This window comes from Zymoseptoria tritici, chromosome 4, assembly GCF_000219625.1.
Source record: "Zymoseptoria tritici IPO323 chromosome 4, whole genome shotgun sequence".
NCBI classification, from domain to species: domain Eukaryota; kingdom Fungi; phylum Ascomycota; class Dothideomycetes; order Mycosphaerellales; family Mycosphaerellaceae; genus Zymoseptoria; species Zymoseptoria tritici.
The window spans coordinates 1,684,270-1,696,055 of record NC_018215.1 but is presented as its reverse complement, the minus strand read 5'-3'; the positions used below and the strand labels follow the sequence as shown (position 1 = coordinate 1,696,055).

The window sequence follows — 11,786 nt, the reverse complement described above, 5'->3', positions numbered from 1 at the left end:
GCGGCGGCAAGTTCACACGCAGAAGACCCTCGCTCGTTGCTAAGGCAGGTGGACACTTTCCGACTGGTTGAGCGGCACGCTGACTCGACTCACTACATAGGCATCATGACGCAGAATACCCACGGCTCGACAGCGACCTCGAAGCGTCGCAGATGAAGAATCGCTCCTGCTGTTATTTCATACGACACACTTCCATGCAGTCCGACCCCGACACGGGAGATGGATTGTCCGTCGCAGCTGCGAAGGTCCGCGGGATTATTTCTGCCGTGATGGAAGCGAACAGCAGTCATCTACTTTGTATGCTTGGGTAAGAAGGCTCTCTCCCCTCGTGATGGAAGGCGCATTGTCACTGACGAGCACGTCAGCCTAGCCGTAATGATCACCGTGTAGTATGCCATTCTACCTAGCTGGACTACGCAGTTTGATATCCGCTAACAAGCACAATAGCGCCCTGGAGATCACCTCGGCCGAGTCATACAATGTGTACGCACTCTCAGAATTCAAAGCGCTTTCCATGCAAAGCAGTGCGGAAGTCACCGATTCGATCATCGCCGCCGTCTCAAAATTGCCTGTCGCCAAGGTCTCCGAGGCAATTGGCCCCATGGAGACTTACTGTATCCTCGCTATAATGTACATCATCTCCTCCCTCCTGCGGTTCGAAGCGCAATCACTGGAACTCTTTGCCGTGGGGGCTCTGGTTGCAATGCTCGCGCATGCTGGTACGGCCATTATGAACCTCATCATGATCTCCAGCCTCACCTCGGCACGGATACGAGGCTTGGCAATGAATGCCTTCTTCCTACCAATGCTTATCACGCCGTTGCTCGCGGGCGTGGTCGTGGAAAAGGTCGTAGCAGGGCCTGGCTGGCGGTTGGGCTTTGGTCTATTTGCCTTCGTCATGCCTTTAGGGGCCGCAGGCCTCATTGTGTCGCTTTATCATCTGCAACACAAAGCGCGATTCGAGAAGCCGTCGAAAAACAAGGGAGAAATCCATCTTGCTGGCGTCTCCTCTCAGGTGGATGCAGGTGGCTTGATCTTGCTTTCTGGTGGCCTTGCTCTTTTTCTGCTTCCTATCACCGTATACTCGAAGACCACAGACGGCGATACTTGGATGACGGCACGGAGCCTGCTTCCCATGGTCCTTGGACTTATCCTTCTCGCCTGTGTGATACCCTGGGAGCGATACATGGCCACGCAACCTGCTATTCCTCTTCACTACTTCCACACACGGGGGATTGCAGCACCACTCGTCATGGTTCTCTGCGAATCCATGGCTTTCTCGAGTGCACATGTCTATCTGATCCCATTTGCCGTTGCTGCGCGCGGATTCGATGCCGGATCTGGCGTGTATCTCAGCCAAACCTGTACCGTCACTCAAATCATCACAGGAATCATCGTCGGCGTGGCCATGTACCGACTGCGTCGCTACAGGAGTTTCGCGACCATCGGCGGAATGATCCGCGTAATTGGAAATGGGCTCATGATTCGATTGCGAAGCAGCTCTTCTTCTGATGCTGAGCTGTTCTTGGCCGAAGTTCTCCAAGGCCTGGGTCGGGGCATGATAGACCCGGCCATCTTTCTGTCAGCCCAGGTCATGGTTCCAGCAGCAGAGCTCGGCCAAGTCACGGCACTCATAGCAATGATGCAGCACTTGGGCGGGGCCTTGGGTGCTGCAATCGCTGGGGGCATATATGCGAGCAACATGAAATCGCGCCTCCGCTTCCATTTGCGCAATGAGCCCAGCCAATCTGTCATTGATGATATTTATTCTTCATTGACTGGCGGTCTGCCTGGATGGGGCACGCCTGAGCGTTGGGCTGTACGAAGAGCATATTCGGATATCATGGGTTACATCACAGTTCTTGGTCTAGGACTGTCCATCGCAGTCGCAGGTTTCGCCTTTCTAATGCCAGACAAGCGACTTGTTGATGGGCACGATCTTGCCGCGGCGCTTGAGGCACACGACGATGAATCGAACATAAGGTTGTCGGGGGACTCCACTTCGGCGATATAGACGTATGTAGCAGGACTGTAGGCCATCATCACGATTTGGAAAATACTTCCACGTCTCTGTCTGCAGCAGCTGTGCCATTCCAAGCGGATAATTGCTCGGACATACCCAAAACCAAAATGGAAACGTGCTTGGATCAATTGCCACTGATCCTTGCACGCGCCAAATCTCAGAACAAAAGGTCCGCGAAAGAAGTTGCGACTCATCATTCATTTTCTTTCCAGTTGCTGTCTCCACGGAATTATTGAGCAAAATGCTCGACCTACTACCAGCTTTCGTTTGCGGTCTTCGCCTGATGCTGGGGAAAAGCTGTGGACTGGATCCTCCACCCTTCCCGGTCAACCGCCAACACTGCCGTCAATTCAGCTCATGCGCGCCATCCGGAGGCAGCGGCAACGCAACATTTCCGCAGCTAGTTGATCACAGCACTCCACAGCTCGGAACGTTTGAACAATTCTTCTACTGGAACACAAATTCCTGGGACGAGCGAAACTGGAGGCAGGCGCCCATCATACTCTATCTTGGCGCCGATCACAGCATCCAAGATCTAGACCAAAACATCAATGGAGACGATTCGCTGGTTGCAAAGCTCGCGGAAACTGTGGGTGGCGCGATCATCTACTTGGAGCATCGATATTGGGGAAGCTCCAGTCCCTTTGAAATTGGCACGACTTCCAATCTTCAATATTTGACGATCGAGCAGGCGTTGGAGGATGTTACCCATTTCAAAGAGAACGTCGAACTGCCTTTCTTGACGAATGCTCAAAACCGATTAGCGGACACGCCTGGGTCCAACAACCCCCCATGGATATTAATAGGAGGAGGTTATGCCGGAGCGCTCACGGTTTGGACCGCTCAAAGGACGAAGGACCATTTCTGGGTAACCGCGCTGCAGCTAGTTTCGATTTGCATTCCACTGACGAGCTGTCTCGTAAGGCTTTTGTTGCATCCTCGCCAGTGATGATCGCGCAAGAACGCTTCTCCCAATTCGATCGTGCTGCAATTGAGTACGGGCCGAAGAACTGTACCAGGGACGTGATGCGTGTAGTCGAATACGTCGACAATATCCTTGAGCATGGTGAGTAGAGCTGCATCAAACCTTTGCGAGCAGGACACATTGTCTCGGCTACTGTTGCGTTCGGCTCACCAAGTCAAGGCACTCGCAACGAGATATCTGCGTTGAAGTCCAAGTTTGGGCTTGAATCGCTTCGAGATGACGACTTTGCCTTCGTACTGCACATTGGACCGCTGCAATGGACCGAGGCTTCCATCAGTCGTGAGTTTTCATACATGGAGTTTTGCGACCATGTCGAAGGGGTCTACGGCCAAATGAACCCACACATCCACATCCCCGATGAATATGGTGTCGGTCTTGAAAGAGCAATTTCCGGATATGCGATGTACGTCGAGTCGTTGAAGCGTCATTGTGAGGGCGCTGGATACGGGGCATATCAAGGCCGTGGAAATAACACACGTTGCTGGGACACCTACGAACCCCTTAATCCGAAGTTCACTGATATAACCATCAATGATGGGGCTGTGAGGCGTCAGTGGAAGTGGTTGACATGCAACGAACCATACGCATCCTGGCCTGCGCCGCCACTGGAAGGTCAGCCTTCACTGATGAGTCGGTTCGTAACTCCTGGTCGCTATGCGAGAGAATGCCGACTCACTTTCCCTGCCGGCGAAGGGGAGGGCTTCGGACTCAAAAGCGGTTCAACCTTCGAGGAATTCAACAGAAAGTATAACGGACGCAACATATCGGACCACGACCAGAAGCTCATCATCTCACACGGAAGAATGGATCCTTACTTTGCCCTGTCCGACCTCTCACCTGACGGATCTCTGGATCAGACCACTTCGCAAACACGCAGATTCGTACATCCTGGTGGATCTAGAGACGACCTTTTTCTGTCCAGTGGTCGTGACCATCCCGAGATGAAAGCGGTACAGGATGCAGAGCTCGATCAATTGGCAAGTTGGATATCCGAGTATCGATCGGACAGCCAACGACCGTAATTTTAGATAGTACAGACATTGGTCTTCTGTCTAAATGTGAACTAGTTCAACCAAACTCTCCACCTGGTCTGCTTGGTGACGTTCCGGTGGCTGAGCTAAGTTCTCCAATGCCCAATCCTGAATCTTACCGAAATCACGACACTTCCTTTTGACGTTGAAATCACTCTTCATTCCCGATGGCCGTGAATCGTCTTTGACAAACAGCACTGGCGTGACATCGCTGGTGCACATCAACTGTTTCCGAAGCGTTTCGATGCAGTGGTCGACGTGGCCGCGAACTATCTCTTCCGGTGCACGAAATGCCGTGACATTGCTGTAATCGTAAGTCTGACGGTACGTGTATTGCCGAATCATGTTCTGCAGAAGTGTTAGATGGGCATCGTCATCGCTTTGTAGAAAGGCGTGGCCGGGCCTTACCAAACAGTGCAGCTCGTGGAATACGTGGAAGAAGCCCAAAACACCACCGCCGTAGTCTTGGGACGCGTGCATGTACTGTGTTGCGTCGCTCTTGTTGAGTGCGGGCAATTTGCTCTCTGGAAATTGTATCATTGGCACTAAAGTTGTTGATAACTCTGTCAGCGTCATTCGATCCTTTTTCGAAGCTGATGCGAGGAGATTCCTTACAGCGCCATAATCTGATCCAAGCTTCCTCCACCTCGGGCGTTGGCTGTCCTCGATACGGAGAAGGTTGCATAAGGTGATTCTGTTCCGTATATACCAGATGGTCGAGCGTCCCAGATTCGAAATATGGAGCTGATGTAACGTGTTAGCGTCGGTCTATATTTGTCATAAGCGCTGCCTGGCTTCTACCCACAGTATGGCGAGAGTTGTTCGGCACACACTGCGTCCTCTGACCCGAGGAGGACGATATACAGCAGGAGGAAGACAATAATGAGGCTCTGGACCAACAAAGCCAATGGGAACCCCCATCCACTTCCAAGTCGAGACCGAAATCTGCCATCTCCTTTTTCTGCCAATGCTTCTGGAACGATGCTCTCGTCGCCCTCGGCATCTGACGAGAAGCGCAGCTGTTGGTATTCCCATGCGTTGTTCATTTCGACATTCGATGGCAATGGCAGTGCGGGAGGGACTGCGCGAGACAGAGGCGTCACATAGTCGATACGTCCGATCCAACGCAGAAGCTATTCTGACTGACGATATCGATGTGATCGGGCAGGCGAGGCGACAGCAAGGCTAGGCGCTGTCAAAGCACATGGTCTATCGGCAGAACTACGGCAGCGCTCAGACATGCGCTTCGCAGGCGCCAAAGCCATTGCTGCGCCAAAGTGGTCGCCAGACTCGCCACCCCATGCATCCGCATCCAGTGATACATCATGCAGATCGATACTAAACGTTTTCGCCGCGAGCCATCATCGGAGAACGGCCGTGTTCAATGTCAAGATGCCTTTTGGTGCAATTCGTGATGGATTTCTACCCAGTTCAGCAAGGCTTCAATCTCCTCGGTATGCGGCCGTGAAAGAATACGATGAGAACGAACGGCAGAGCAGTTTTGAGGAGACCAATTCGGATACTTTCGACAGGCCAGGTGCACGAGGGAATCAATGGCGAGATTTGGTGCGCATGCTGCTCCTCGGCGTTACTGTGTTCATCACTGCTTTCGCGGGAACTTCGGCCGCGAATGCCTTTCGCATCGCTGGATGCCAAGTTCGGAAAGAGCACCATTTCCAGAACCATGCAGCGTCGGCTGCCGTGTCGGTACCAGAGAAAGGCACCAGGATCCCATTTCTGGAAAACGGTAGGTCCGAATGATCACATGGGAGTGGTTTCAATATCTCACGGACTCGTCACAGTACCCATGAAACCCTCAAACTTCACTCCAGACGAGCTTCTTGGACTACCAGCCCTTGTCGAGTCCAACAAGGCATGGGATGCTCTTATTGGGCGTGAGTACTTGATCGGCAGACTTCAACCACATGAGCTGGAGACATGGACTAAGAGCATTTCAGCCTCGAAGGGATACATTGAGATTGCCCACCCCGAACAGTACGGTCTGCCTCCGGGAGTGAGGCATCCCACAGATCCAGACAAGAGCGTTTATGGCTTAGCAATGACGCATCAGCTGCATTGCCTGGTAAGTCCTCCCAGCCGAGACATATCTGGGGCGAACAAAACAGCAAAAATGGCAACGGAGCTGACATTTGCTTCAGATTAGAATCCGGAAGATCTACTATGATTTCGTGGATGGACGCCTGACTGCAGAATCTTTCCACGCTTCGCCCCCGCTTGAGTTGACGGGAATCCTTAAACTAAACCATGGCAGTCTCCATCTGAATCATTGCTTCGACTATCTCCAAGAGGGCATCAGGTGCGCGGCACATATGGACGTACAGTACCCGGACATGGCAAATGGTGTGGGCATTTTGACTGGAGAGAGAATGTGCAAAGATTGGGCAAGCTTTTGTTCCTTTCATCTGTTTCACCAACGTGCTAACGAATTGCCCAGACCCATGTTTACGGAATCTTGAACGAGCATGCTTTCGATGCTTCAAATATGACGCTGTAGACCGAGATGAGCTGTGTATGACTGCGTCAATGCAGTGTTGACGACTCGAAGGTTTTCTTGGACGCTTTAGTTATCGTAGAGAGCGACATCAAGGACATCGAAGACCACACAAGTGTTTCCCAAGTCTCAAGATTGCACGGCCACCTCATTTATCATTCGTAACAATTCGGGCCTATTGAACGTCATTCATGTACTTGTCTATTTGCATTGGCGTGGCAAAGTTCCAATAAATGATTGCCGTATAGTAATCAGTTATCAGTATCTATAGCATAGCTTCCCATTCTCCGTGTCCATTGCATGCCAGACGGGCACATTCTCGACCAATCCACCGAACATGAGCACGTCTTGCAGACTTGCATTCTCGTCGGTTGAGTTGACCATGTGTCGGCCAGAATACGCGCCCAGCCTCGACTCGGGCTGCTGCTGTTGCCACTGCCACCAGATATGATCCAATTGCGCATGGTGGAGAAAGAAGATTGGATCTGAGGAGAAGGCAACGTCAGTATCAGTCGGGCTATGAACAAGCGATCCCGAGGCAGTTGACTCACCATTGGCGGCTGTCATGGCTCGAAAATCTCCTCCGATGGCGGGATGCATGGCATTGTGTAGATGGAACTCAACTTCCCAGTTGAAGTCTTTGTAATCGTCCACTCGCATGATATGACCGATCGATCTCGGGTTGAATCTCTTGCCCAGAAGTCGATCCAGAGTCGGTTTGTCCGCGAAACCCCGCGATAGACAGTGCGCAACATACGTGTTGTTGTATCTGATGGGCCGAAGATTCACGAAAGGACCGTCTTCAACGCAAGTGCCATTCCCCACAGTGACTTGGCCAGTTGGATCGCCGTTGCCACCAAAACCGCTCTCCGCGTCCCATATCGATGAGGCTGCAATATCCATCCAATCTCGTGTCCAGTCCCAGTATCTTTGTCAACGATTCAGTTAGAGCAGACACCACGCAAGGCTCTGGTGCGGAACTCACGGGACGTGCCCTCTGAAGCCACAGTGTTCCCTCAGCGATGCTTCCCATATGTGCAACGTCCAGCGATGCCAGGGTAGGAAAGATGCCGAGTGATGACCTGCAATTTCCGTGTCAGAAAACCAATCTCAACATACGCTGAGTCCCTGGTGCTCGTATGAGTAAGGAGAAAGGGCAACTGACACCACTTGCCGATAGATCCATGGAGGTAAGCAAAGTCATCATAGACGGTGCCATTGTGCGTCCAACGAGAAGGCACTGTACTCAGGCACTTTACTGACCTGACGAAATCGTCACGTTCATCAGCAGTCAGAGCCCTCCATTCCCGGCGGATGGCAATAGACTTGCAAGGTGACTGTGACAGCGACCTGTGACTTGGATGTGAAGGAATGGCATGCTCCCACACCTCAAGTGAGACCAATCCAAAAATGACAAGAAATACGGCCAAGTTCTGCCAGTGTGTCCATCTTTGTGCAGCAGTGTCAGTACGCACGGTTCTGTTTGACACAAATCTGCTCAGTAAACCATCACGAATGTTTCGAAACGGAGAATCGTCTCGCCTTACCGGGTCTCCGGTTCATGCTGGTGCTCAACATCATCTGGATCGATAGTACTGGCAGGAGAGTAGTCTTTCTTGTGAAAGGATCGCCAGATCCCGTCCATGGTCTCGTCTTGCGTTGCGATGAGTACGTCGGTAGATGCTGTACGTCGCTGTATTCAAGGCGCCCTGCCTGCCACGGAGAAGGCACGCACTGAGACGCAGCGCGGCGCCAGCGGCGCGCTTGTTCAATGGACGCCGGGCGTCTAGACTTTCATCCCGGTCGTTCAAAGGCGAGGCGCGTCGGGTGTCTGGGAAGCGCGCCTGGACCCTGCCAATCAGTTCGGAAAAATTGTGTCTCTCGTCGCAAAATTGTCACGCGACCAAGAGTTTCCAAATGCATGTCGCTCGACCAAAGCTACCAGCAACCAAGGCTGGGGTTCATGGACATCTGAAACACTTGGGTAGGTTCCTATGGGCCATTCAATTGTTGAACCCAAGTCATTTGATGCTTGAGCTTGGTGTAAGGAAATCTCTGTGATACGGACTCTGCTGAAGAAACTTGACCTACAAAATAGTCTTGGGTACCCATGAATGATCACAATCACATCATAGCCTGAAGATCTATCTTCCTGACCACTCGTCACTTTCCACGACCGTACCAGGCGCCGGTGACACTGCCAGACTCCCATTATACCTTTCCGATACCCAATTGCGTACCTTTGTCCAATCACGGCACGTATGTGGCTGGTCGGAGTCGATGTAGTTGTCGCCGATTCCTGGGTAAAACCTCGAGGGTATCGGCGTCAAGTCCGCGGTGCACATGACCGATTGTCGGATGTGATCGAGGCAGTGATCTGGAGCAGTGAGTGTCAACTTCTGCACTTAGCTGTCTTGGCTGGATTTTGTTTTGACAAACCTCTGTGTAAAGTGCCATGAACCGGGCTATCCTGAGAATAATGCTCCGGGTACAGCGATTTCCGAATATGGTCCAAGCAGTGCAATGTATGCATGACCTCGAGAGCAGCAACGTAGCCTCCCTGTCTCGGACTCCAATACTGCTCGAACCCTTTTCCCCATGCGGAACGCGCCTCGTCTTCAGACAGGAGGAAGAATCGGCCCCAGTGTAGAAGTGCCCATTCGTGGTCAATCGATCTGCTGGGCTCGCCAACGTACACAGGCCGATCGATCCCATCATCGGGGACATACTCTGTCCCATCATCTCGGAACTCTGGACTGCCGACGAAGACGGACCTCTGGAGCTCGATCAAATGTTTTGCCGGCCCTGCATTATGGAAGGTCGAGATCAGCGAGGTGCAATGGCTCAGAACGAGACTTGTGCTTACCCAGCTCATTGGAGAATCCGCGCGCGAAAGAGCCGTGGCGTGAAACTCTCCATAGCATTGACGTGAGGTGTGCAATGATCGCTAGGAGTATAACCACACTTGTAATCCAGCATGCAATGATCAGACGTTCCCTTCGTCTGCGATCATGTCGTTGTACGTGCCGCGCTGCACAGAGATCAATTTCAGGCTCACTGTCCTCTTCTCCCTTCACCCTCGTGTATTTTGGAGAAGACATTGCTCTGCGATAACAACAACGGGAAGAGGCAACTCGCCAGATGGATGCTGCTCCCAATAGATGCGGTGGTACGGCAAGTTTGCACTTGCAAGTGATACAACCCAATGCTTTGGCGCCTGTTGGCAGCCACTTTGAAGCCGAGCTACGAGACGTCTTCTGCACTGGTCGGTTCCCATTCGGAGCGCCTCGAGGCGCTCCATCCCCGGCGGACTTGCAAGGATATGTTGACAGGACGGTATGGGTTTGGCGCAGGCGCGGACCCAGGCGCCGTGGTTCCTTGGACCCTCCAATTGAAAAGCAAAGATGCGCTGCTCTGGGTAGTGCGAACACGGCCGGAAGAACCACTCAAGCCATGTTTTGCGAGGCCATGAATCTCATCATCTGCATACTATCGATCAGTGCCGTCGCCACGCTGGCTGCGCCCCTGTTGGCCCGCAAAGCAGTCGCTGCAGGAGTAGGATACCTATTTGGCGCTGCACACCAACGTCCGGAAATGCTCATTGGTTACTCGCAGGGCCTCGTACCCAACAAAGTGCAAGACAGTGCTGTACGTGCAACTGCAACCCCTCTCTTTTCTTCCATGGAAAAGCTGATGCTCGCTGTAGTGTAAGCCACAATGCGTCCATGGCCATACATTGTTGACAATGACACGGAAGACTCTGACCTTGCAGCTAGAGTGCGTGGCAAGTGAATTCCCACGTGATCGGGCGGAGCTGATGTCTCTTGACCGTGCAGCACACTGAGCGACCTTCATGAGTTCGATTCGTGAGGGTCGAGTCAACACCGAGTTGACCTGGCGCCTATCCACCGCGATCGTCTCCGCAGAAATGCCTGGCGATGGAGGTCATACGGTCGCAGGATCAGGCCGATGGATGGGACTGCAACGGACGTGGAGTGAGGTTCAGCTCATGGTGGACAGAGAGGAGTTGGAAAACCGTGTGATGATGATTGATGTGTGATGGTGGCGCAGCGCGGTGGGGGTGGCAATGATATTGTGGCAATTTGGGAGTGACTCAGCGAGCGTCAATTACGTTCGAAATTCGAGAGAGCGGGCAAGCTACCTAGGTATCTACCTAAGGTACCTAGTACTCAATTAAGAACCGGAATGCAAAACCAGAACGCTCGGCCGAACATGAACGCCCACGAATCCACAAGCAACGATGTAGAACTAATCTACACAACAGCGTTCCGTTGTTCCGAAAAAAAGAGCACTCTGCCAATCTGCGCCACCGATTGTTCAGAAGACGAAAACTTCTAGATCAAGGTATTTATACCGTATCAGTATCAATATCAGTATCAGATCAGGTACCGCGAGTCGATTTCAAAGTCACGTGCATCTCGGCACGGAGAGCACCCGCCCTGCCCTGCCCTGCCCTCGTTCTTTCAAGAATGAATCTTCTTGGTGTCCGTCAGGCGATTCTTCTCCGCCCAGCCATATATTGCAGCATAGTCTTTACATTGGTGCTGATAACCCCAGCCTGTACTTCCGACATCACGAGGCGGCGGCCCTAGCCATTCGAGGGTCGTATCGCCCGCGCACATGATGGTCTGGCGCAGGTAATCCCAGCAGTGCGACAGATGTTCCGGCCGAAGATCATCGAGGTTTCCCGCGCGCGCAGCGAAATACGACTGCCGCGTGATGTACTGCGTTCCGCCGGCGTCAGAAGGGAGCCACTCGCACGCATCCGGTGGCAGAAGTCAAAGACTTACAAGACAGTGCAATTGATGGAAGACCGCCACCATGGCGCGCTGATGGGGAAGCGATGTATCGAGTCCTGGCACGGGGTCCAGCTCGGATTCGTTGTTGATGTGCACGAAGCCTTTACCCACTAATGGCACATGCCGGTCAGCACAAGATCACATATATGACGGGCAGGTAGCATTCCGAACGAGATGACGCACTTGGGATCAGCTTGGTCCACGCATGTTCGGACTCGTTGGTTAAAGGCCCCCCGAAAATGGGCTCGTATTCAAAGACACGCGCGCGGGCCACCTCGGGAGGGAGCCACGACACCTCCCGAGACTGGCGCTGGACGTGCTGATGCCGTTCCCACGCCAGAGCGGCGGCGAGCGTAGCAAACAGCAGCGTGCAGGTGGTCAGGAAAGCGATGATGCCGGTGTGCCGCGTTGAAGG

At 52.8% G+C, this 11,786-nt stretch overlaps 7 protein-coding genes across 7 annotated transcripts; 3 read left to right on the top strand and 4 right to left on the bottom strand.

The window, feature by feature from the left end:
• Positions 1 to 391: 391 nt before the first annotated feature.
• On the top strand, positions 392 to 2,014 carry MYCGRDRAFT_40824 (putative major facilitator superfamily transporter; the record flags this gene model as incomplete). The annotated part of the gene is made up of 1 exon (XM_003853337.1): positions 392 to 2,014. One exon carries the CDS (start codon positions 392 to 394, stop codon positions 2,012 to 2,014), a length of 1,623 nt encoding a protein of 540 aa, XP_003853385.1.
• A 292-nt stretch (positions 2,015 to 2,306) lies between these two features.
• On the top strand, positions 2,307 to 4,030 carry MgSCP2 (serine carboxypeptidase; the record flags this gene model as incomplete). The annotated part of the gene is made up of 3 exons (XM_003853338.1): positions 2,307 to 2,891; positions 2,948 to 3,089; positions 3,168 to 4,030. 3 exons carry the CDS (start codon positions 2,307 to 2,309, stop codon positions 4,028 to 4,030), a joined length of 1,590 nt encoding a protein of 529 aa, XP_003853386.1.
• A 30-nt stretch (positions 4,031 to 4,060) lies between these two features.
• Positions 4,061 to 4,724, bottom strand: MYCGRDRAFT_40021 (uncharacterized protein; the record flags this gene model as incomplete). Its single annotated transcript, XM_003852978.1, has 3 exons — positions 4,061 to 4,387; positions 4,448 to 4,584; positions 4,655 to 4,724. 3 exons carry the CDS (start codon positions 4,722 to 4,724, stop codon positions 4,061 to 4,063), a joined length of 534 nt encoding a protein of 177 aa, XP_003853026.1.
• Positions 4,725 to 5,278: 554 nt separating this feature from the next.
• On the top strand, positions 5,279 to 6,716 carry MYCGRDRAFT_92614 (uncharacterized protein; the record flags this gene model as incomplete). Its single annotated transcript, XM_003853339.1, has 5 exons — positions 5,279 to 5,786; positions 5,842 to 5,934; positions 5,998 to 6,122; positions 6,199 to 6,356; positions 6,590 to 6,716. The coding sequence occupies 5 exons, from the start codon at positions 5,279 to 5,281 to the stop codon at positions 6,714 to 6,716; spliced, it is 1,011 nt and encodes a 336-aa protein (XP_003853387.1).
• Positions 6,717 to 6,809: 93 nt separating this feature from the next.
• On the bottom strand, positions 6,810 to 7,885 carry MYCGRDRAFT_39869 (uncharacterized protein; the record flags this gene model as incomplete). The annotated part of the gene is made up of 4 exons (XM_003852977.1): positions 6,810 to 7,036; positions 7,103 to 7,479; positions 7,537 to 7,633; positions 7,717 to 7,885. Coding segments are annotated over 4 exons (870 nt in total), but the record flags the coding sequence as incomplete, so codon positions are not given.
• Positions 7,886 to 8,695: 810 nt separating this feature from the next.
• MYCGRDRAFT_85740 (uncharacterized protein) lies at positions 8,696 to 9,084 on the bottom strand (the record flags this gene model as incomplete). The annotated part of the gene is made up of 2 exons (XM_003852976.1): positions 8,696 to 8,928; positions 8,991 to 9,084. The coding sequence occupies 2 exons, from the start codon at positions 9,082 to 9,084 to the stop codon at positions 8,696 to 8,698; spliced, it is 327 nt and encodes a 108-aa protein (XP_003853024.1).
• Positions 9,085 to 11,041: 1,957 nt separating this feature from the next.
• On the bottom strand, positions 11,042 to 11,618 carry MYCGRDRAFT_28978 (uncharacterized protein; the record flags this gene model as incomplete). The annotated part of the gene is made up of 3 exons (XM_003852975.1): positions 11,042 to 11,296; positions 11,363 to 11,481; positions 11,555 to 11,618. Coding segments are annotated over 3 exons (438 nt in total), but the record flags the coding sequence as incomplete, so codon positions are not given.
• Between the last annotated feature and the right edge of the window lie 168 nt (positions 11,619 to 11,786).